The following is a 22,671-nucleotide window of genomic DNA, read 5'->3' as shown; positions in this document are numbered from 1 at the left end:
CAAGGCTCTGCCTTGAAGGAACTCATGGCTCAGACAGGGAGAAAAATAATAAGTGGGAAATTACTGTTAAAAGAGAAAAGAGCTATGGGGGGGGGGAAGACTTAAAGGGAACTTGCTACAGAGATCATCTAATTTAGTGATCTTTAACAGCAGAATTCTTTAAAAATAAATATATACATGTATATACACACATATACATATATATTCCCAATATAATGTTATTTACACTATTGTCACAAACCACTTTCAACAGATTAAAAAAAAAATACGAACTTTAGATTAGCTCTGTCCAAACTAAGGTGAATTTTAATTACTGGAATCTAAACATTTCTAAGTATTTTTGTTCCAACTTAGCATTACAAATAAATCAAAGCATCAAAAGTTTTTGGATATAAAGAACTTTGGGAAGAAAGAATTTGCCAGCTCTATGAGGTTGAGCTAATAAATCATATGTATTTCCAAACTGCTATTTACAAAGAAGAAATTTTATTTTGTGACATATCAAACTAAAAAAATGCATTACAGTCTGTAAAGGACCAGGCATTTTCTTCAAAGTGTTGACTTTTGCTATTGCTGCACTCTGGAATGTTATTATACAGCAAGAGTTTGCTCTTGTGATAAGGAAACATGAAAAAAAAAATCAGAAAAGTGAACTGTGGTTGGACTGGGCAGTAATAAAAATAGACTCTGTCAACTCCTTTAGACACTCCTTTTGCTATTCTACAGGTTTTCCAGGGCAAATTTTCAGCTTAAAAGGCCACTATTTCTGTTATTTTGTTTGCCCTCTAAAATAGCTTACCTGACTATCGATGTGTAAGGAAGGAAACTATTTTCTAAGTAATCTAAAAAGCAAACAATTACCAAAAAGTCTTCCTTCTAAAAGCATTCTAAACCATTCTAGAACCAACAGATGTGCTGCCTGGATGACACTGGGTAACACAGACTGTGGTGAAGGAGCTTGAGATTATGGACAACACTGGGAAAGCTCACTGTGGCGAAAGAGCCTGTGAACCAGAAATCAAGGGAGACAGCTGTTTCTGCGCCCACCACCCATCTCAGCCAAGTCCCTCAGATGTCTCAGGGCTCAGTGTCCTCATTGCTAATGGTGATACCCGTTGTGTGTCAATCACAAGGCTACCTGCATGATATATTACACATGAACCATTAATTTATTCATTTAAATAAATGAATCAGATCATTCATTCATTCATTCATCCAATCAATGTTTACTGAACACCAACCACATGCCCAACACTACTCTAAGCAAAGAAATACCACAGTGAATATCTCTGCCCTCAAGGAACTTACAAGCCAGTGGCGGACATGGACAAGTTAAGAGGTAAATCTCTCTCCCGTGCGAAGAAAGCTGTGAAAGGGGTGGAGGTATAGGAGACACGTAGGAGGGGCTCCTCCCTCACACCTGGAGCATCAGGGCAGGTTTCTGGGAAGAAGTCATGTGTAAGGAGAGGCCTGAATGAGGAGAAGGAGCAGGCAGTGAAGGACTGGGGGGTGCCCCAGGCACAGAGCGTGCGAAAAAACCTCTGCAGAACAGAGAGCACATGGTGCCTTAGAGGAACCAAAGGAATTCAGTGTAGCTGGATCCTGGTAAGCAGAGGCAGTTGGGGAAGGAGTTTAGAGAGGCAGGCAAAGATGAAATCATGAAGGACGTTACAAGCCACCTTGAGCAGTGTGGACTTTGTCCAATGGGCAATAAGGAGCCTTAAGAAGGGGAGAAACAAGTGCTCAGATGCAAGGTTGCAAAGAACAGAATGAACTGTAGGCAGCCAGTAAGAGAGACACCAGACAGGAGCCTGTTTCTAAAATCCACATGAGAATTAGTAGTGGTGTGAGATGGGGATGGAGAAAAGTGAGTACATTCTAGATTTTTACAGGAGACAGTCTTGACAGGGCTTGATATGTGAAGACAGGTGGAGAAATTGGGAGTCAAGGATGAGACCCAGGTCTTGGCTTTGGGCAACGAGAAGCTGGTGATGCCATCCACTGGAATTGGAAAAGCAGGACACTTGTGCGGGTGGGGCAGCTAAGAGACTCACTTATGGACATAAGATGCCTGTCCATGCTGAGATGTCAGGTAGGGAGCTCTGGAGACAGGCAGGTTTGGGAGTCATCAGCACAGAAGTATTAGTTAGAGCTAAGAGGATGCATGATATTTCCCAGGAAGAGTAAGTAAAGTAAGACAACAATTAGGATTCTGGCAAGCAACAACATTTAAGAGACGGCCAGGTAAAGACCTCATGAAAACATGATTACAATAGCTAACATTTACTTACTACCTATTATGTGCCAGGCCTTAGGCTGGGCCCATTATACATATTAGCCTGAAAATGTACAGCAATGCTACCAATTTATTAGACCACAATGCTAGGGTCAACTTTTTGTTTCCTCAAGATTCAGCCTCCTTTGAAATTCTCTTTGGTCTACACAGCTGGTAAAGTCAGTGCTCCTGTGGAGAAGCTATCTGGTCCTGAGTGGTTTGGGAAGGGGAAAATGAGATCTTTGTAGTTCTGGGTCTTAGAAACTCTTTCCCTCCCTTGGACTTGTTTTAAATTCATCCATAGAATTATAAGGCATACAGTGCCAAGATGAAGGTATGGGCTTAGGGCACAAAAGGTAAGGAAGCTGCTTTGGCCAGTTTTGCTTCCAAGTCTTAGAGCTTGTAACTAAGCATGTTCCTCATGGCTTCACATAATTCAGTCCAGATCTGCAAAGATAAGGTTTCGCACTGGAGTGCAGGGCCCAATGTAAGGTAGGAATAGAGTGTTTCTTGGCCTGACATTGTCATCGTGCACACTTTTGATTTCCATTTCAGGGAAAGGGGAGTTACAAAGAATTGGGATAAGATTCAAGTGTTTGGCTCTCTGCTGTTATTCAATTCATTTCCCTCTAGAGAAACAAGTCATACCAAGGTCACAGAGAGGACTAGACGAAATGAAATTCAATCCCAGTTTGCCCTGGCCAATCCTGGTTTACACCTTTTGTCCCATTATCCTGTCCAGGTGAGAAATTGACCCCTCCCCAAATGGTCCTGTTTGGGCAAAGTATATGATCAATCATATAGGACTAAAGTCCAGACCCCACAACTTGTAAACCAATGCCTTTTCTGCTTCTCTGGGATGTTGCTTTTTTGTCTGTACTCCATTCTCAGGCCTCCTCAACAAAAATTTATCACTACTACTCAAACACATGACATTACTGTAAGGACAGCAGCCCATCTCTGTTTTTGAACAGCAAATTATTTTTAAAAGGATCAATAAAAAGATACACCTAAGTATGAGTTGATCAAATAAAAATCTAAACAGGTAAAATTTCTGCATATATTGGCATTTAAAATCTTAACCATGTCTTCTAAAATTTTAGATTATTTTTATGATCCTGATTTCCTGTAAACTTTATTGTGACTTGGCAATACTTGCAGATTTTATAAAGTCTAATGTCTTCCTTTCAAAGTTTCTCTCCCACCACATTGTGTTCCTATAGTTCATTCTCTGAAGTCACATCAAAGACCTTAAAGTGTGTCACTTGCAATTTAGTTAATGTTTTCTTTAAAACCCCTGTTTGTTCGGTAATAAGGAAACTTTGATAATGAAGACGGTTAATCTAAGTGCATTTTATTAGGGGCATGTTAAGGTTAGACACTCAATGGGTAAGTGTTTAACACTCACAGGCATTTCAAAGCTTCTGGCAAGATCCACTCTGAAGGGAGGAAGCAAAGGAAAGAACATTTGGGATAAACAGAATTGGGCTTTACAACAAGGACCAAATATGTCAGAGATAGTGGAATAAAGCTGTTCCCTGAGAAGACCTTTGCATCTCAACGTTCTTAGGTCCCATAATTGTACTCTGCCACCATCCAGAGCTTTGGACATAAACCTCAAGTTTAGTAAACTGGAACAATTTATGTTCTCCTTTTCTTAAATATAATGCCTGTATTTCAAGAATTATCAGTTAACACCTAGGGTGTCTGTTAAGGGAACGAAGAATCCCACTCTAGTTCTCCCCCAACCCTAAATTCCTCCATATAATGCCTTCAGTTATAATGAACCACCTGGAGGGTAAATACAGGGGATTATTTAGGAATTTAGATTCCATTTTAATCCATGTATTTCCTATGGTGTCCTAATGACCTCAAGGAATAGAGTCTGCCACGTCTAGGTCATGCGGTATTTTGGCTGGAGGTGCTCATAGCCAAAGCCTCTGAAGGCAGTTGATTTCTGGTGACTTCCAGAGAAGATTGTAGCCATCTGCAGGTGTTCTAGGATGATCATTAACCTTTTGTGCTAAACCTATGCTTCCCAGAGAAGTATATCATGTCAAACCAAAGCCTCCTTCTTGTGCTGGGAAAGTTTCAGAACCCAGACAGGGAGTAGATGAGAAGGTGTGGACAGATGTTCCTCTGTATTGGGAATAATCCTGGTGTGCTGTAGGTGTCTGGGTCTCTCCTAGTTCATGTCTCAGTGATGCGCGTTTGGGAAGAAGGCCGAAGTATACTGTCTCTGGGGCCTGATAGTTGGAGACTTACTACTGAGGAAAGGGCGAGGTCTAATCCAGAAAACTTGGTGCTCGAGGTATATTAGAGTTTTCCATTTTAAAGTTATCCACACACACATGCACATACATGCACAAAGTGTATAAAATTCTCTCAGCTGTGATAACCACTCGTGTGTTATGAGCAACCTTTTTCAAAATTACTTCAGTGAGCATACTTACTTCATCAGCAACTTTCCATATTTCTTGATCACTCCACTGCCCATAAGGATCCAAGTTTTTTCTAAATGTTCCATAAAAGATGAATACTTTCTATAGCAATAAAAAAAAGAGGAAAGCATGAATAACCTAAACAACTTTGTATATTTCCCTCATTTTATTGTGAAATATTCCACACAGAAAAAAATATTTTAAAAAATAGCACAACAAACATCCATGCACTTACCATCCAGTTTTCTTAAATTTTTATCATATTTGCTTTGTATCTTTTTTAAGAAATAAAATATTACAGCTACATTTGAAGTCTCTTGTTAACACTTATCTAATCACAATGTCCTTAGAATAAAGAAATTGAGATCACTATAAGTTGTGGGAAATTAAATTTTTTTATTCCTGGTAATATTCCTTACTATGAACAAATATAATATAAAATTAAAGTTAAAAATTATAAGTTTATGAGTTATAATTAACTTGTTAGAAGAAATTCCTATTTTGTTCATGTATTTTCCTTGGATTTCTTTTATGATCCTAGCTTCCTCAGGGATTCTGAAACTCTATGAATTTACAGACACTCAAACACATATGTTCATATGATCTATAAACCAAGGCACACTTCTACTTATACAACCAGACAGACACAGGAGAGTGTCACGACTTAGAAATCAGTGAAAGAACGAAAATCAAATATTTGTTTAACTGAATGCATGTCACAGAAGGGAAGGGAGGCAGACGAGCTGGATCCTGCTGAGGTGGCAAAATGACAATCAAATTTCCTGTAAGGAGCATTGATTGCACAACTATCACCCCTACTTGCTACATCACTGTCTACTTAGGTCTGCCAATATGAATAAAAAATTTCTTTTAAAGAAAATCACTGTCTCACTGGGAAATGCTGATGCAACAATAAAAATAATATTTAGGTCTCTCACTCTCTCTCTCTGTACACATGGGTGAACTGAAAAATACTTTTGACGTAACATTCAGAATATTTTTTTCTTTGCCATTTTTCTTCTGCCTTTGGTTAATAACATCCAGTCAGGAGAATTGAGAACTAAATTCTTCGAAGCTTTAGTTTTCACTAATTGCCTTAGACTAAGAGAGAATGCTCAGTGCCCAACTGGTCTGTGAGGAACTGCACAAGGTAAGTCAGCCCCAGATGAATGGTGTCTGTGCCTCTCAGGCAGAAGGAGAGTATCCTCACCATGGCAGCCAAGTTCAAGGAGAGTCACATTAGAAACCTCATTCCCCGGGGCATAATTTATGGCTTAAAGAACAAAGTTGTGGCCAGATATCACAGGAACCCTCTGGAGAAGGCAACAAGACTTATGCTGGTATTTCTTAATCTGCATCAAATCACGTTCCTAAGGGATGCTTCCATTGCTTTACAGAAGTGAATATAAGGGCTTCCCTGGTGGCGCAGTGGTTGAGAATCTGCCTGCCAATGCAGGGCACACGGGTTCGAGCCCTGGTCTGGGAGGATCCCACATGCCGCGGAGCAACTAGGCCCGTGAGCCACAATTACTGAGCCTGCGCGTCTGGAGCCTGTGCTCCGCAACAAGAGAGGCCGCGATAATGAGAGGCCCACGCAGCGCGATGAAGAGTGGCCCTCCGCTTGCCACAACTAGAGGAAGCCCTCGCACAGAAACGAAGACCCAACACAGCCATAAATAAATAAATAAATAAAATTAAAAAAAAAAAAGTGAATATAAGAGACAAATATATGACTCATAAGAGATGATGGATATATCTGTACATCCTCCTCCAAGCTTCCAAGTAAATGAAAGTAATGTCCAAATAAGCTAAAGAGAGCAGACAAAGTGTGCTATCAGGAGATTCTGATAAAGAGAATTAAATAAGAAGTGGCTCTGAGAATGCCAATGTATTATTGAAGCAATTAGGTTTATTTAGTATCTAAAGTTCAAAGGCTTGCCAATGGAATTTTGCCATTTACTGTTTTTCACATGTTTTCTTTTAATATTATGTTTCTTTATATAAAAGCTTCTAGCATTATTGAGAAACATAGGAAATAACTGTGAGGGTTTACCAAGGATAAGCCAACGTATTACCTCGGTCACTAACGTTATCTCCACCGGGAACTCAGAGGCCAGAACACAGAGCTCCGGTCTATGGCAGGCTTACCATGTGCCAGGTAAGGCTCTTTACATGTGTTATCGCTTTTTATCTTCCTATCAGCCTAATGAAATAGATCTTATTGTACATGAAGAAATCACAGCTGGGAGAAGTTAAGTGACTTGCCCAGGGTTACTTAGCTAGTAGTTATAGAGCTGGAATTCAAACCTAAGAGTGTTTGTCTCCAAACCTGTGCTCCTCATAACCATAGCAAAATGCCTCAAGTCCTGGGCAGACCAGTTTTTATTCCTATCTGGAGCACAAGAAAGATGAAAGGTTGAGCAGGTGCCGCCCACTGGGTCCATAAAGAGCCCATCAGTGCTCGGCAGCATGGTCATAATCCAAGCACTGCTATCCATCCCTCTGGTCTCAGGCTCAGTTCCTGCACTGGGAGTGGAGATTTTAGCTTCCTGTTCCTATTCAGGACCTGACTTGAGGGCTTTTATATGGGTTACAGTGACCTTGTAACTTTCAAAGAGACTTAACACAGCCAATGGAAGAGCACAATAGGAAATTTTACTTTGGCCAAATGGAAAAGGCCATTATTCTGGAGGACTGTGTAGAGGCCAAAGGTGTCATAACATCAAAGCAGACACAGAAGTTATAAAGGCAAGGTGCCTTGCTAAGATGCTGTGGCAATGCAGCTCTGGCCTGGTAGGTATACCTGTGAACAGGAACCCAATCTCTTTGAGCCTTAGTGTTATTGTAAAATGGGGAGATGCTACCTTTCTTCTCAAATCTGCTCTAACTTTGGGCTTTCCCATTTTGATAGATGGCACCTTCGTTTTATCAATCCACAAACTTTGGAGTCATCCATGACTTATCTTTCTTCCTGATCCTCCTAAAAGGAACCAATCATCCGTCCTGTGGATTGTTTTCCCCAATAGATCTCAAATCCATTTGTTTCTCTATCTCTACGGCCACCACATAGTTCAAGCCACCAGTATCTTTCTCTGAACACTCTAAGAACCTCCTCATTGGTTTCCTTCCTTTCACTCTTGCCTCCCTCCCAGTCCACTCTCATTTAGCAAACAAAGCAATCACCACAAGTGTAAGTTGCATCATGTCATTAACCTTTAAAAAAACTGTCAGTGGCCTTCCATTACATTCAGAGCAAAATGTAAAACCCTTAAGATGGCCTACAGACCCTGCACGATGCAGCCGCTTCCACTTCGTCTGTCTCATTTAGTGCCTTTGGCTACTCCACTCCCTTTTTCACTCCAGCCTCCAGCCACCTGGGTTTCTTTTACTTCCTCAGTTCACTTCACACATTCTATCCTCCCTGCCTGGGAATCTCATCCCCTACCTTCTTCCTATGGCCAACTACATCCTTCAGGTCTCAAGTTCAATGTCACTTCCTCAGAGAATCTCTCTTGATTCTTAACACGGAATAAGATCGTCCAGTAGGATACGGCTTATAGTGAATATTAAAATTACATATGCATTTATGAGCATTTTGTTTTTAATGTCTATCTCCTCTCCTAGACCATAACTTTGCTGTGTACCCTGTCATTAGCACACAGGCTTTACATAGTATATGCTCAGTAAACACTGCCTGAATAAATAAATGGGTTGATGTGAACATAAGAAGTAAAAACTATGAAACATCATAGCCACAGTTCAGCACATACTATTTTTCTTCCTTTTGAGAGAATAGCTACCACAACCCAGAGTGTTTAAATGAATAGTACTAACAGTGCATTAAAACTTTGATGTTTGTAATTGCTTGAGAAATGGTATGCCTAACTTTTTTCACAGTAGCCTGATAATTTATACATAATAAATGTATGGCAATATACTATATATTACTCTTATTTAAAATAGATATATATTCAAAATTACAAAGGAAGAAAGTTTTTGTTGAAACTAGACATACAAAAGTTTTAGATGTAGTGGATTTGATACCATTCAGAAATTCTATAGGTCTTTTGTTTACAGTTTATTGTCTAGCATTAAAATAATACTTTAATTTTAACTTTAAAGAAAAATTAAGTGAACAAACTGGGTCAGTTAAAATTCAGTTTCATACAATTAATCAAACATTCCATTCTTGTCTGACAAATAGTACCTGGCACTCATTTGCTTTGAGGGGTGCCAGTGGGTGTCCCATTGTTTTCTATACTATTGGAAACAGTGTTTCTACAAACTCATCTCTAAAGCTGAGAGGTCCTTGGAGGTCACCTATGTCCTTTTCCTGGTGTACGGATGAAACAGCCAGGGTCCTAAGAAGTTATATGGTTTGGCCAAGGAGGCACAGTCTGATTGTGCAACAAAAAATACGCTGGAAATTATATATCACAATGATCTTCTACCTCTCTTTCAAGAAACTGTTCACCGGTAGGAAAATTAGGATGTGCAAATATTTGATATTTATGTAATGTCATCATGTATGTACGCTACAAAGAACAGTTCTTGGGGCTCAAGGAAGAACAAAGAGAACACCATTGTTCGCCACCTGACTCATCTCTTCCCTGAAGCTGACTCCTCAACCGCTCAGCTCAGTGGCGATGGCTGAGCCTGTGTGGGGCCTTCAGGGCTGGCCACGCATCACAGCAACAGGCATTATGCTTTAGCCTTGGAGGTCAGATGAAAAACAAAAAAGCATTTGTCTTCTGTGGTTATTGAGTGTAGTATAAATTAAACAAGTGGGAGGAATGACTCCTTAAGTATATAGTGTTGTTTTGTTTTGGCTCAGAAGGGGGGAAAAATATATATATACACACATATATACACAATATGTATATATATACACATACAATGTACAGTTTTATTAAAATGTAACTCAAATGTTTATAAGCATCAAAGTGTCTGTGATCTTGCCTTTTGGCAATGTTTGCAAAACTTTATTATACATTGAATTTGTACAATAAAAATTCATCCAATATGAACAAATCGAGATCCTAAGGTTGGATTACAGAATGTCTAAAAATAAATGCTGCTTTGCTTTTAGGAACATCTAGGAACAAAAACAAGGTGAATTTTATTAGTCAAAAATGTTTAAGGTTGATAACAACTTGAGAATAACTTTAAAATTTTGATGTACATATCATTTATTTGTATGTAAATGACTGCATGTAACATGTTCAGATTATTGTTTCTGTAAAGTCATTTAATGTTTCACAACCTTTTACACTACGTTTTAATACACACTTTTTCAGAAATAGCATTAAAAAATGATTTTTAGATCTGGCCAAATTATCACAAATTTCAAATGGTTAGGCTCAGAAATAGTACAACGGTGTTGCACTAATGTCCATACTAGTTATTTTTCTTTTCTCCCTTGAATTCGGCACTGCACGCCCAATGCCCACTGTCCTCTGCACTTTAGTCCAGGCTCTTACCACATCACAGCTAGAGAGTGTCTGAGCCCATCTCCCTGCTTCCCATCCTGCCTGCTCCACTGTCCACACACAGCCAGCCGCAGCATGCTCTTCAGCTGCCCTTTTACCACCCTCCTCCCAGCTCAAGAAGACTCAACCCACTCCTCGACCACTTTAGTACTAGTGAAGTCTTTCCCTCTTTCCCCTAACGCTCCCTAACAGGCGGCCTCCTCTGCCCATTTTGCCCCCACAGCTCTTTCTAGTTCCACCTCTGTAGCTGTTTACAATATCCGTGTCTAGGATCCTGGAATATCCTCTCCACAACTCCCTGCCCCCAACCCTTCTAAAACCTACACATTTTATGACCCTTTAAGGCCCACCTTCATCATCATCATCTTCTTTGTGAAACTGTCAATACTCATTTGTTCATTTCCAATCCAATACAAAGATGAAAGAGACATGCTTCTCTATCCTCAAGGAACTCTAAAAAATAGTAACAACCAGCATAACACAGTGTGTTGTAATTGCTACAGGCCAGGGAGTAGTTTAAGTACTTCGAGTTATTTATTCCTTTACTCATTTAATCCTCATAAAACCCCAATGAAGTAGTTACTACCATTATACATGTTTTACGGACAAGGAGATTGAGGCTTAGAGAAATTAAATAAATTGTATAAGGTTATACAGCAAGAAAACCCAGACACTGGTAGAACCACAGCCTCTTGTAAAAAAGAGCAAGCATTTAGTGACTCAGCAGAAAAATATACATCTTGAATTCCTACCATGTAACTTACTGTATGTGCTATATAAGAGATAGAAAAATCAGTAAGGGAAAAAAAATCTATGTTTAATTTAGCATTGCTACTCTATTCTTCTTGCTAGATTTCTTTGATTGTTGATGATTTTGTCTTTACGTCTTGCTTCCTTAACTAGTAATGTCTACAAAGTGTTTATAATACTGAGTGGAAATTAAACAAATACACAGATAATTCCAATACAAGACACAGAGAAGTACCAGGAGAGATTTGTAAACAAAGTTCTAGATCCCATCTGGGATTGGGATGTGGGAGTGGAGAGCTGGGGTTAGAGTCAGGGTTAACAGGGAAAGGGAGGGAGTCAGAAAAGGCCATCTGGCAGAGTTTAACATCGGAGATGCCAAAGTGACTCCAGTGAAGGAAGATCATCTCAGACAGAGGAAGTGCGCGGACAGAGGAAATGAGCGAGAAAAGTGAGGTATATCTCACGGCACAGTAAGTCCAGCTTGACTGAAACTTAAAGGTGCCCAGGTATGAAGAGTGGTGGATCTGACTGGGCAGGTTGGGTTGGGACCAGATTATCAGGGACCTAAACCACAAATGGAAGAATCTGGATGTTATTCAGTGAAGAAAGGGGTGTCCTAGAAGGTTTTTGACTTGGCAAATCACAGAGCTGGAATGCTACTGTAAAAAGTTTAATCTGTGTGCAACATGTAATAGAGAATTCCAAAGAATAAGGTGAGAAAAGCACAGCAGTGGGAGTAAAAGAAGGAAGGCTACAGTTCTGTGGTGGAGGTAGCAATGACAGAGCTTGGAGCTGGATTCTTGCTCATCATTACCCACGGCACTCCATCACTATACTTAATTACCTATGCTTAATTTATCATCTTGGCTTCTTCCTCTGATCTCTGATTTAAGGCAGTGAGTTCCCACCGAAAGCTCATGGGTGGGATTGGGACCTCAGTATCTTTTACATAAGTATGGAACCTATGGTACTTATTATCATTTAAAGCATATGGAAGTAGTTTAATAACTAATTATTAAATTGTTAATTATTGTGAAATTGAATGTGAACTGCTGCACTCACAGTTTCATTGTTCAGCTCTACAGATACATGATTTGGCCTTATCTGATATCCCTGATAGCAAAAGATGCTCCAGCTCTGGTGGAAGTCGCATGCAGGTGTGGATTATTTTCAGATCATAAAGTCTTATTACAGGAATAGGCCTAGTCATTCCCCAATTATAGTTTGCAGCCTTTCACATTTGTAATTGAGGCTTTAAAATAAATTTAAACTTATTTTTCTGTTTTTCGTGAATTAAGTGATTAACAAGATTCAAGGCGAATGAACAATTTTAAGTCTTGGTGTTCAACTGCCTAAGCCAATGGGACGCTGACTATAGGCCTCGCTGTCTTCTCCACGCTCTCAAAGCTTAGAGGTAAAGTAGATCAAATTAAAGAAGGCTCCACCTTGAAATGTACACAATGTCCTGTTTTCCACGCTGGTACCTTCTCTAAGATTGCTTTCTAGCTGCAGGAGGGAAGAACACACAAACACACACACACACACACACACACTGCAAGAATTTGCCGAAACTAATGACATCTTGTGATTCCACAGCTGACGTCTCAGGATCACTATGAGGGAGATGGAAGTTTCTTGTTCAAAGTGCCTGTTTCATGTGTCTGAAAACAAGTGACTAATTGACCTAGAGATCTCTGTTATCTCAATGTCAGAGGTCTTGGGGGAACCTCTTGTAAGGTCAGAAAGATGGAAGGGAAAAAAAAAGATGGAAAAGCAAACAAAAATAGTTCCTGGATGTTTAATTTCTTCTTTCTGCTTTTTAAAGATCAAACTCCAGGATAGGAAAAAAATTACTTAATTTGAACTTTCAAAGGAAAGTTGGGAAAATAAAAGCAACTCTTGGTTTGGATGTTATAAAGGTCTGAGGAGTTTACCCTCTTTCTCTCTTTCTTGGGCATTCACTTAACGTTCTCAAGATGTCACTGTACAAGAAATAGTACCTTCTGTCTACAGACATCCTTGTGATACCAGAAGACAGTCCCAGAAACCAGGGTCATAAACATGTACAATGAGAAGCATTTTTATTAGCACGATTACACAGTTTTAAAGGCGTAGCTCAAAGTATTTCTTGTTTAGTTTATAAAAAACTTGATGCCATAGAAGAGGGAAAAGGCAAGTTTGGAAGATTCATGTTGGCAGAGAGGCAAGATAAAGAATTTTCATAATTCTAGCCCACTTGGTTTTCCTCTACGTTTTGCATATTTGGGTTCCTAAATAGAACATACAATAAAACAAAAATCTATTCATCACATGGCAGATAAACTAAAGGATTCTCAATGAAACTGAAATTATTTCTTAGAGCTTTGCTTATTCTAATGGGCAAATTTGTATAAACAAGAACAACAAAAAAGAACAAAAGTTTCACTACTGTAGTTTAAAATGGGATCAGAAAACACAGTCAACTGAAGGCAATGCTTCTCGGAAAACCAAATTCTATCCCATGCTCTTCAACATTGTTATCTTGCCTAATGCTGTCACCTTGGGATACTTGTATTCCCAGTGTTTCTTTATCTTCAGACCCTCTGACAATCCCTTTTTTCTTTCTGAAGAAACAATACTGTTTTTCAAAAGTTCAACCAAAGCTGAACTTTTGAAAAAGCTTTTGATGAAGCTTCTGGCAACATGACAAAGTTTAGACAAATGAATTAAAAGCATCAGTCTAGCAGTTACAATATTTAGTGCCTCATTAGATGAAAGGAGCAAATGTTCCACAGAGGTAATCTATCAAGAAATACAAGCTGTTTTCTCAGGCTAGATTTGCAGCCTGTAGCATCTACCTGGAGATGCTCCTGGCATTTTAATTTTGTGTTAAAAGTAGAGAATTGTTAGGACCATGGTAGTAGAAAGGATTCAGTGCCCATTAGTACAAGGGGAACAAAGATATTAAAACAGCAACTATATCCATAGAGATGAGAACAAACACCAGTAGGTATACAGCCCATGCCTTTCAGATTTGGTCCCAGTAAAGACATTTCTTGGTTTCCATTAAGATCATTTAAAAATGGAACTGTTGCTATTTCTCTCATAATTAAAAAGTCCTCTTGCACAATAACACAGATAGAATATACTAAGCCAGTGAGGCTGAAGATCCTTTGTGACGCAAATAAAAGAGTGACATTAAAAAAAAAAAAAAGCTACAGATTACTCTGACATGGTTCATTCTATTCAAAGAACAAAAAAAACCAATCATTACACTTTTTATTTTCAGTTCCACTACTTCATGCTTCCAAGTGTTTGTTATTTCAGCAGCATCTTTTATATCTTGCAAAGCATTTCTCAACCTGCTGTGATTGCTAACTTGGAGCTCAGACCACTGAAGCAGAAAAAAAAAAAATTGATAAAAACAAAAGCCCCATGCTCCTGCTGTGGTTTATGTCTTCTGGAAAAAGCTATCAAAACTATTAATAGTTCAATAACTGTATGTCAGAGAATTCCAAACTTCTAGAAGTAGTTTTTCTCCGTATGAAAAGGCTGCATTGCAGAAAAAAAAAGACAGCGATACATAGGGAATATATTTTGCAGGGAAATGTGAATTTGAGTGCAAGTGTCAAATAAAGGGAGAATTGTACTTAGTCATTTTTTTTACTAGCTAAGTCTTTCTGGCTTACCTGTGGTATGACTCCAAAGGCTTTCCTCCACTGTTGCAAAGTTACTGAATCCCAAGACACACCATCTATTTGGATTTCTCCTTTGGTGTTCAGCAGTCTCAAAAAAGCCAGTAACAAAGTGCTCTTCCCTGATCCAGTTCTTCCCAAGAGACCCACCTAGAACATAAGTGATGGAATTACTCGTGTGACAGATAGATACAATACCATAAATGTAATCTGGTACTAAACGTTAGTAAAAAACCCCAGTGGAACCGTTTTCTTGTTGCTGTTGTTGTTTTGTTTGTTTTTTAAATCATCACCAGGGGAAGTTTCACTTATTCATTCAAACCTTTTTGCACACTTCAAATTCTGACCAAAACTGATCTGGAACAGAGCAACCCTGGAAGACAATATAGAAACTGGCCATAACGGATTGGACCCCTGATGCTGGGTTCATTTATCACTGACCTTTACGAACGGCAAAAAGGTTGAAAATGCCCATTTTGCATCGAAGAAAACAAAGATAGAGTGTCTTAATGCACATAATTTTTGAGAATGGGCTCAAGCCAGAAGCAGAGACCTATAGCTTGATCTAGTTCCAAACATGAATATGAGTTTGAAAATTAATAAATCTGCAACAGTTCTTATATTTAGATACTGCCATAATAAAATAAGCGAGCATCAAGTTTAGGCCTAAAATAAAGAATAAGTTCACATTCTCATGGAAGGCAGGTTAGGCCTTGCCACTCCTCAGTGGATAAGCACGTGGACAGTTGTCAAATCAACTTCTTATATCCATTCTGATTGACAAGAAGAGAATTTTAGGAAGCAAAAGGGATATTAAGGAAAAGAAAAAACTATTCTTGTTCCTTAAAGACTGTAAGAACACAGCATGGAAGTGAGAAGGCTGTGTACTGCAAGGAGAGGACAGGTGCCTCATGTGCCCCACAGGGAGCTGACTCTGTGTTCTGATGCCAGCTCAGACCCAGCTCTTAGAGGAAGATGCTGTGAGTGGGACAGAACATTTCTGCAGTCATTAACTAAACCCTGAATAAACTGCTCAACCTTTAGTGGCACTGAATGTTTCTTTCTTTCCCCTTACATTATTGCTATTTCTTTTTTATCATTTGGCCTTTTTACAAGAGAGCTGAACAAATGGTCTTGTAAATCGTGCTTTTTACACTATTTGTGGTAAAGGACAGTTTTGCTTTGTGTTTTAGTTTCCAATCCACCACCAGTACTTTAAAAAGTAGAAAATAAAAATGAATTTCAAAATGCTTACTCTCAATTTCTCTACTTATTACAGACTAGTAACAGTTTCTAAACCGGAACTAGTTACAGACCACAATAAATGCTTGAGAGCGTACAGAAACCCACAATAATAATAACTTATTGAATACTGATTAGGAACCTGGTAGTAAACTAGGCCTTTAGGTAAGCTGATAAACAAAAGTGACACAATTGTCTTTCTGTCTATCATAAGAGCCCTATAATGGGACTTTCACACGTTTGTTTTCTGAGACAACTGAGAAAATCAGATAAACAACATGTTATACATAACACTCTGTTGAGGTTCTTCATACTACTAATCACAATTGGTAATTATTTTATTTATTCTTTCCTTGATTATTGCTTGTATTCACCCAAAGAATATAAGTTCAAGAAGGTCAGGGTAATCTATCTTGTTTTCCACTGAATTCTCAGCACCTGGCATAGTGGTTGGCTCACATAAATACTCAATAAAAACTTATTTGGATTGACTGAGAGACAGTCAGATGGAAGGATGAATGGATGGATGGACAGACAGACAGATAGGTGAGTGAGCAGGTGGGTAGATAGATGGAAGGAAGGAAGGAAGGAAAGAAGGAAGGAAGGAAGGAAGGGAGGAAGGGAGGGAGGGCAGATGAATGAATAAACTTACTTAGTAGATCTAATAAATAAATTGTTAGAGTCAATTTTGGTCAATTACCAGATCAACTCTTAATTTAAAAATCTTGTGGAATTTCATATGCACACTTCTATTTCTGAATGAGCCCATGTTGTACAAAGACATTCACTATACATTATGATTTTCCAAACACAACAGTAAGGCTTTGTATAAGCAATCTGAGTATGCCCTGTGTAGATGAGGCATGAGGAAAGAGAAGCGAAGGCAAATTCAAGAGCAGAAAGTGATCTGCTCTAAAGTCATATCAAGCACTTTTGATGAAAAGTTCCTTGAGTTTCAGACTCTTAAATCATTAGCCAGGATTCTAATGATTAGGATAAATGACTACATTCCTTTTCCTTAAGAAGCAAACATTGAATGTTTAGAGAACACAGGTTTTATGTTGGGATAAAACTGGATTAAGACGCAATTTGTAAATCTTTAGCTTTAAAGTTTTTAGCTATCACTCTGGTTTCCTTATATTGTTGAACTGCTGGCATTGCATTATGTCATACACGGTTTTCAACAGCACAGAATCTAATTGGTTCATACATAACAAAGTCTTCTGTTGTTTATATAATTGGCACATAATAATTCTTTTCCAGGATTTGTTTTTCCAGGCTTCTCAGTGATCTGTTGAATAAGGCCAGAGTACTTCCCGCAAATAAGCTTTTAAGATAGATCTTAATTCCAAGTCAATGTTTTCTAGTAACTTCAGTGTACCTCCTCTTTGAGAACTTTGGATCAAGATAAATCAAAATGTTATGTGGAAAGTTAAACAGTGTTGAGTTTGGTGCTAGCTGTAATTGCATTGTACCATGACTAGAACAGTCTCAGTACATTCTTTTCAGAGTGTCTTATTCGCCATTTTAATACTGCAACAGATTGAAACCTGTTGTAATTATTTTTCACCTCCTTTAGTCTCCAGAAATCAAGATGCCAAATCAAATGAAATTTGGATCCCCAGAGTTATAATAATTGTAACTTTTATATGTTGATTATTAATCTGTTTATTATTAATAAAACATAATTCCTAACATAATAAGTTCTTGAGACTATGCTCCTTATAAAACCAGTATAAGACAGAATTCCATATGTGTTTAACAAATCGAATAGATACTAGGCACTTATGCTGCTATGATCTGAGCCCCTGATATTGTGTGAAATTGTTTGTGGCATCTTAGTATTTTAAAGAGACTACAAATGGAGAAAGCAGATAAGCTCACCCAAAAGAACAGACCTTGAAGTCTGATGCAATATCTATTTAATCAGAGGACTGTCCAGTACTGTAATATATACAATATATCATCTGAGGCATTTTGTTAAATCTAGGTTTATCATGAAAGACTTAGCTCCAAATTAAAATCACAGCCTGTATTTTGAGAGGAAAGAGAAAACGAAAAAAAGGAAGAGATATTCTAGTTAGGGGAAGGTGATGTTAAAAATTTAGGCAAAAATCAAAAGCTTTTAAGAAAAAACAATTTGAGACTGGAAAGAAAAATAAGTTTTTTTTTAAGTTACTGTTTTTAAGTTAAAGTTATGAAATACTTGCTACATTTCTCATGCATTGAAAATAAAATTTTAAAGCACAGGTTCTGTGAAGTAAAGGCCTAAATTAAGAGCCCAGAAAGTAATAGGACATCTCTTCACTAAAGTAATTTCTATGAACAAAGTGTTTTAATATGAAGATTGAATCATTTTTCTGCACAAAATATTGATTTTTTCATCTTTTCACCATGCTATAGGCTGAATATTTGTGTCTCTCCTAAATTCATATGTTGAAATCCTAACCCTCAATGTGACAGTATTAGGAGGTAGGGCCATTGGGAGGTGATTTGGTCATGAGGGTGGAGCCTTCATGAATGGGATTAGTGCCCTTATAAAAGAGGCCCCAGAGAAATCCCTTGTCCCTTCCACCATGTGAGGTTACAGTGAGAAGACAGACACCTATGATGAAGTGGGCTCTCATCAGACACTGAACCTGTGGTGCCATGATCTTGGACTTCCCAGACTCCAGAATTGTAAGAAATAAATTTCTGTTGTTTATAAGTCACGAAGCCTATGATATTTTGTTATAGCAGCCTGAATGGACTCAGACACACCATAGAACCGAGAACACCGAAATTCATTAAAAATTAAACAAGAAATGCCCATTTAAGTCCTTTTCCAATGTTTTCTCTCTCTCTTTTAAGAAGATGAATTAGACCACAGTTAAGCTTGCAGGATTTTTGGATAATAGAAATAATATACAGATGGTCCCTGAGTTAAGATGGTTTGACTTACAATTTTCTGACTTTACAATGATGCGAAAGCAATATGCATTCAGTAGAAACTGTACTTTGAATTTTGAATTTTGATCTTTTCCTGGGCTAGTGATATGTGGTACGATACTCTCTCATGATGCTGGATAGCAGCAGTGAGCTGCAGCTCCCAGTCAGCCATGCGATTATGAGGGTAAACAACTGATACACTCACAACCTTTCCATAACCATACAACCATTCTGTTTTCACTCAGTATAATATTCAATAAATTACATGAGATATTCAACACTTTATTATAAAATAGGCTTTGTGTAAGACAACTTTGCCCAACTGTAGGCTAACGTAAGTGTTCTGAGCTTGTTTAAGGTAGGCCAGGCTAAGCTATGATGTTTAGGAGATTAAGTGTATTAAATGCATTTTTGACTTAATATTTTCAACTTATGATGGGTTCAACAGGACATAACCCCATCATAAGTCAAGGAAGATCCATACTAAACTTGAGCCTACTTCTTAATCACCATGCAAGAAGTTTTTTGGGGGGCATCTTGTTACAGTTTGCAAGATGTTGTTAAAGGTTCTAAGGGCAAAGCAGTAGAAATTACATTCTTAAGAGAGTTGCTCAGAATAACATTTTAAGAATCAATTCCTACTGTAATCAATCATATGACCTAGAAGTAGGTATAATCCATTCATTCATTCATGCATTTAACATATAGTAAGCTAGGCAATGTGCCAGGCAAAGGGACCAAAAAATTGAAAAACAAGACTTCTAGTTTCTGGTCCAGCATATAAGGAATTTGGGTGTCATCACTCTATCTTAACAACAAGTGAAAAGCTGAGCAAACTGAAAATCAAAACTCTTCTTAGATCCTTCAGAAAATGAAGTCACAGGGCAAATCATTGCCACCACAAGTGGAGAGAGAGACAGAATCACAACTTACTGGAGCAGAAACACATGATCAGAAACTTCCATAGCAAATTGAGCGAGGGTAGGGAAATCGAAACTGTAACCAACAAATTGCTGGAGGCTCAGTGTGGTCAAGTCTGAGAGTAAAAACCTCCCAGTGAGGTCATTCATAGAGAGGTCCCCACACTTTTGTAAGTATTACCTCCAGGAGCTCAATTACAGTTCATCTCACAGTGAAGTACACAGAAATACCCTCTGGTGCATCCAGCAGGACGATGTGGGAAACCACAATTTCATAATATTACAGAACATTCTGTTTTTCTTAACAAGGCCTCCTTCAAGAGAAACTATTTTACCAGAACCTAACCTACTGGGTTTTTTATTAGAACCTAACTGCTCAAAGAAAGGAGAATACTCAACTCCAGCCCACACAAGTGTACTGTTGCACCTAAGGGGGAGAAGAATCTGAGAAGCACTTGTGAAGTTCACTGCTCAAGGGCACAGTCTCAATAAAAGACTGAGACTTAATTATAGAACAATAGAACACTTCCCTTTTCCCCAGACCTTACACCACTAAAGGCCTAATTATCAGTTTCTTTTATCCAGTATATCATGCCCACCTTTCAACAAAAAATCACAAAGTAGGGAATTCCCTGGTGGTCCAGTGGTTAAGACTTCGCCTTCCAATGCAGGGGGTACAGGTTCGATCCCTGGTGAGGGAGCTAAGATCCCATATGCCTCATGGCCAAAAAACCAAAACATAAAACAGAAGCAATATTGTAACAAATTCAATAAAGACTTTTAAAATGATCCATGTCAAAAAAAAAAAATCTTTCAAAAAAAATTACAAGGTACACTAAAAGGCAAAAAACACAGTATGAAGAGATTAAGCAAGCATCAGAACCAGAGTCAGATATGCCAGAAATGTTGGGATTATCAGTCTAGGAATTTAAAACAACTATGAATAATATGCTAAGAGCTCTAATGGAAAAAGTAGAAAACATGCAAGAACATATAGTGTAAGCAGAGAGAATGAAATTTTAATAAAATTAAAAAAGAAATGCAAGAGATAAAAAACAACAACACTTTAACAGAAATGAAGAATGGCTATGATGGGCACAGCAGACTGAACATGGCTAGGAAAAAAAACCTGTGAGCTTGAGGCTATGACAACAGAAACCTCCAAACCAAAAAACAAAGAGAAAAAGACTAAACAAAAAAACCCCACAGAATATCCAAGAACTGTGGGACAATTACAAAAGGTATAGTATACCACTAATGGAAATACCAGAAGGAGAAGAAAGAGAGAAAGGAACAAAAATATTTGAAACAATAATGACTCAGAACTTCCCCAAATTAATGTCAAAAACTAAACCACAGGTCCAGGAAGTTCACAGAACACCAAGCAGGATAAATGCCAAAAAACTACATGTAGGTATATCATATTCAAACTACAGAAAATCAGAGATAAAGAAAAAATCTTGAAAGAAGCCAGAGGGGAAAAAACCACCTTATTTATAGAGGAACAAAGAAAAGAACTAAATTCAACTATTCTTCAGATAACATGCAAGCAAATAAAGAATGGAGTGAAATATTTAAAGTGTTGAGAGAAAAGGACCACCAAGCTAGAATTCTGTACCTTGTGAAATTATCCTTCAAAAGATAAGGGAGAAATAAAGACTTTCTCAAACAAAAATCAAGGGAATTTGATGCCAGTAGATCAGCTTTGCAATAAATGTTTTAAAAAGTTCTTCAGGAAAATTAAGTCAGAAATTCTGATCTACGTAAAGAAAGGAAGAGCATCAGAGAATGAATACGTGAAGGTAAAATAAGAAATATTATTTTTCTTATTCTTAATTGATCTGACAGGTAGTAGTGTGTTCAAAATAATAATAGCAACAATGTATTCAATTATGTATGTTTATATATATGCTTCTGTATAAGTGAAATGAATGGCAGCAACAATACAAGGGACAAAGAGGGAGGAAGTGGGAATACAGTTGACCGTTGAACAACACAGGTTTGAACTGTGCAAGTCCACTTACACACAGATTATTTTCAATAGTAAACACTACAGTGCTACAATATCCAGAGTTGGTTGAATTAGATGATGCAGAACTGCGGATAAAGAGGGACCATGTGTACAGAGCAATCTCAGATAAACAGAGAAGATATTTTCGACTGTGCAGAGGGTGGGCACCCCCTACCTCCACCCTGTTCAGGAGTCAACTGTATTTTGTTATAATAACATACTTCCACGACCTGTGAGGCACTATAGTGTTGTTTAAAGGTGACCTGGATTAGTTGAAAACATATATTGCAAATTTTAGGGCAACTACAAAAAGTTTTAATCTCTCTCACCTATTTCTCTCATCCTCCCAGTGCCCACCCCTCTGGCAACCACTTGTTCTCTGTATCTATGACTCTCTGTTTTGTTATATTTGTTCATTTTTTTTGTTTTTAGAGTTCGTGTATAAGTGAAGCCAGATGGTATTTGTCTTTCCCTGACTAATTTCACTTTAAAGAAATAAACCCACTTTAAATGTAAAGGCATATAGAAATAGATTAAAAGTACAGAAAAAGATATACCATGTTAACACTAATTAAAGAGAGTTGTAGTAACTAATTTTACACAGAGCAGATATCAGAGCAAGAGAAATTATCAGATAAGGGGTACCATATAATGATAAAGGGGCCAATACTCCAGAAAGACATAATTTTTAATGTGTATATGCCTAACAACATTGTGTCAAAATAACATGAGGCAAAAACTGACAGAATTGCAAAGAGAAATAGATGAATCCACTATTACAGTTGGAGACTTCAATATTCCTCTATCAAAAATGGACAGACACAGAAGTTAGAAAATCAGTAAGGATATAATTGAACTCTACACAATCATCAGTCAATTGGATATAATTAACACCTATAGACTACTTCATCCAACAACAGCAAAATAACATTCTTCTCAAG

General features: G+C 38.0%; 1 protein-coding gene across 10 annotated transcripts in view; it reads right to left on the bottom strand.

Moving 5' to 3' along the window:
• The window catches only part of CFTR (CF transmembrane conductance regulator), a 221,127-nt gene that overhangs the window by 10,530 nt on the left and 187,926 nt on the right, over positions 1-22,671 (bottom strand). For 9 of the 10 annotated variants that reach the window (XM_082472243.1, XM_082472250.1, XM_082472241.1 and 6 more), the window contains 2 exons: positions 14,624-14,779; positions 4,729-4,818 (listed from right to left, as the gene is read on the bottom strand). In XM_082472243.1, coding sequence (XP_082328369.1) covers positions 4,729-4,818; positions 14,624-14,779 — 246 coding nt within the window. The remainder of the gene's footprint in view (positions 1-4,728; positions 4,819-14,623; positions 14,780-22,671) is intronic. The other variant, XM_082472245.1, reaches the window with a different exon arrangement.

The sequence above is a fragment of the Balaenoptera physalus genome (genome assembly GCF_965194825.1).
Source record: "Balaenoptera physalus genome assembly, chromosome: 8".
NCBI lineage: Eukaryota > Metazoa > Chordata > Mammalia > Artiodactyla > Balaenopteridae > Balaenoptera > Balaenoptera physalus.
The sequence above is the reverse complement of the archived record's forward strand: the minus strand, read 5'-3'. Positions and strand labels throughout refer to the sequence as shown.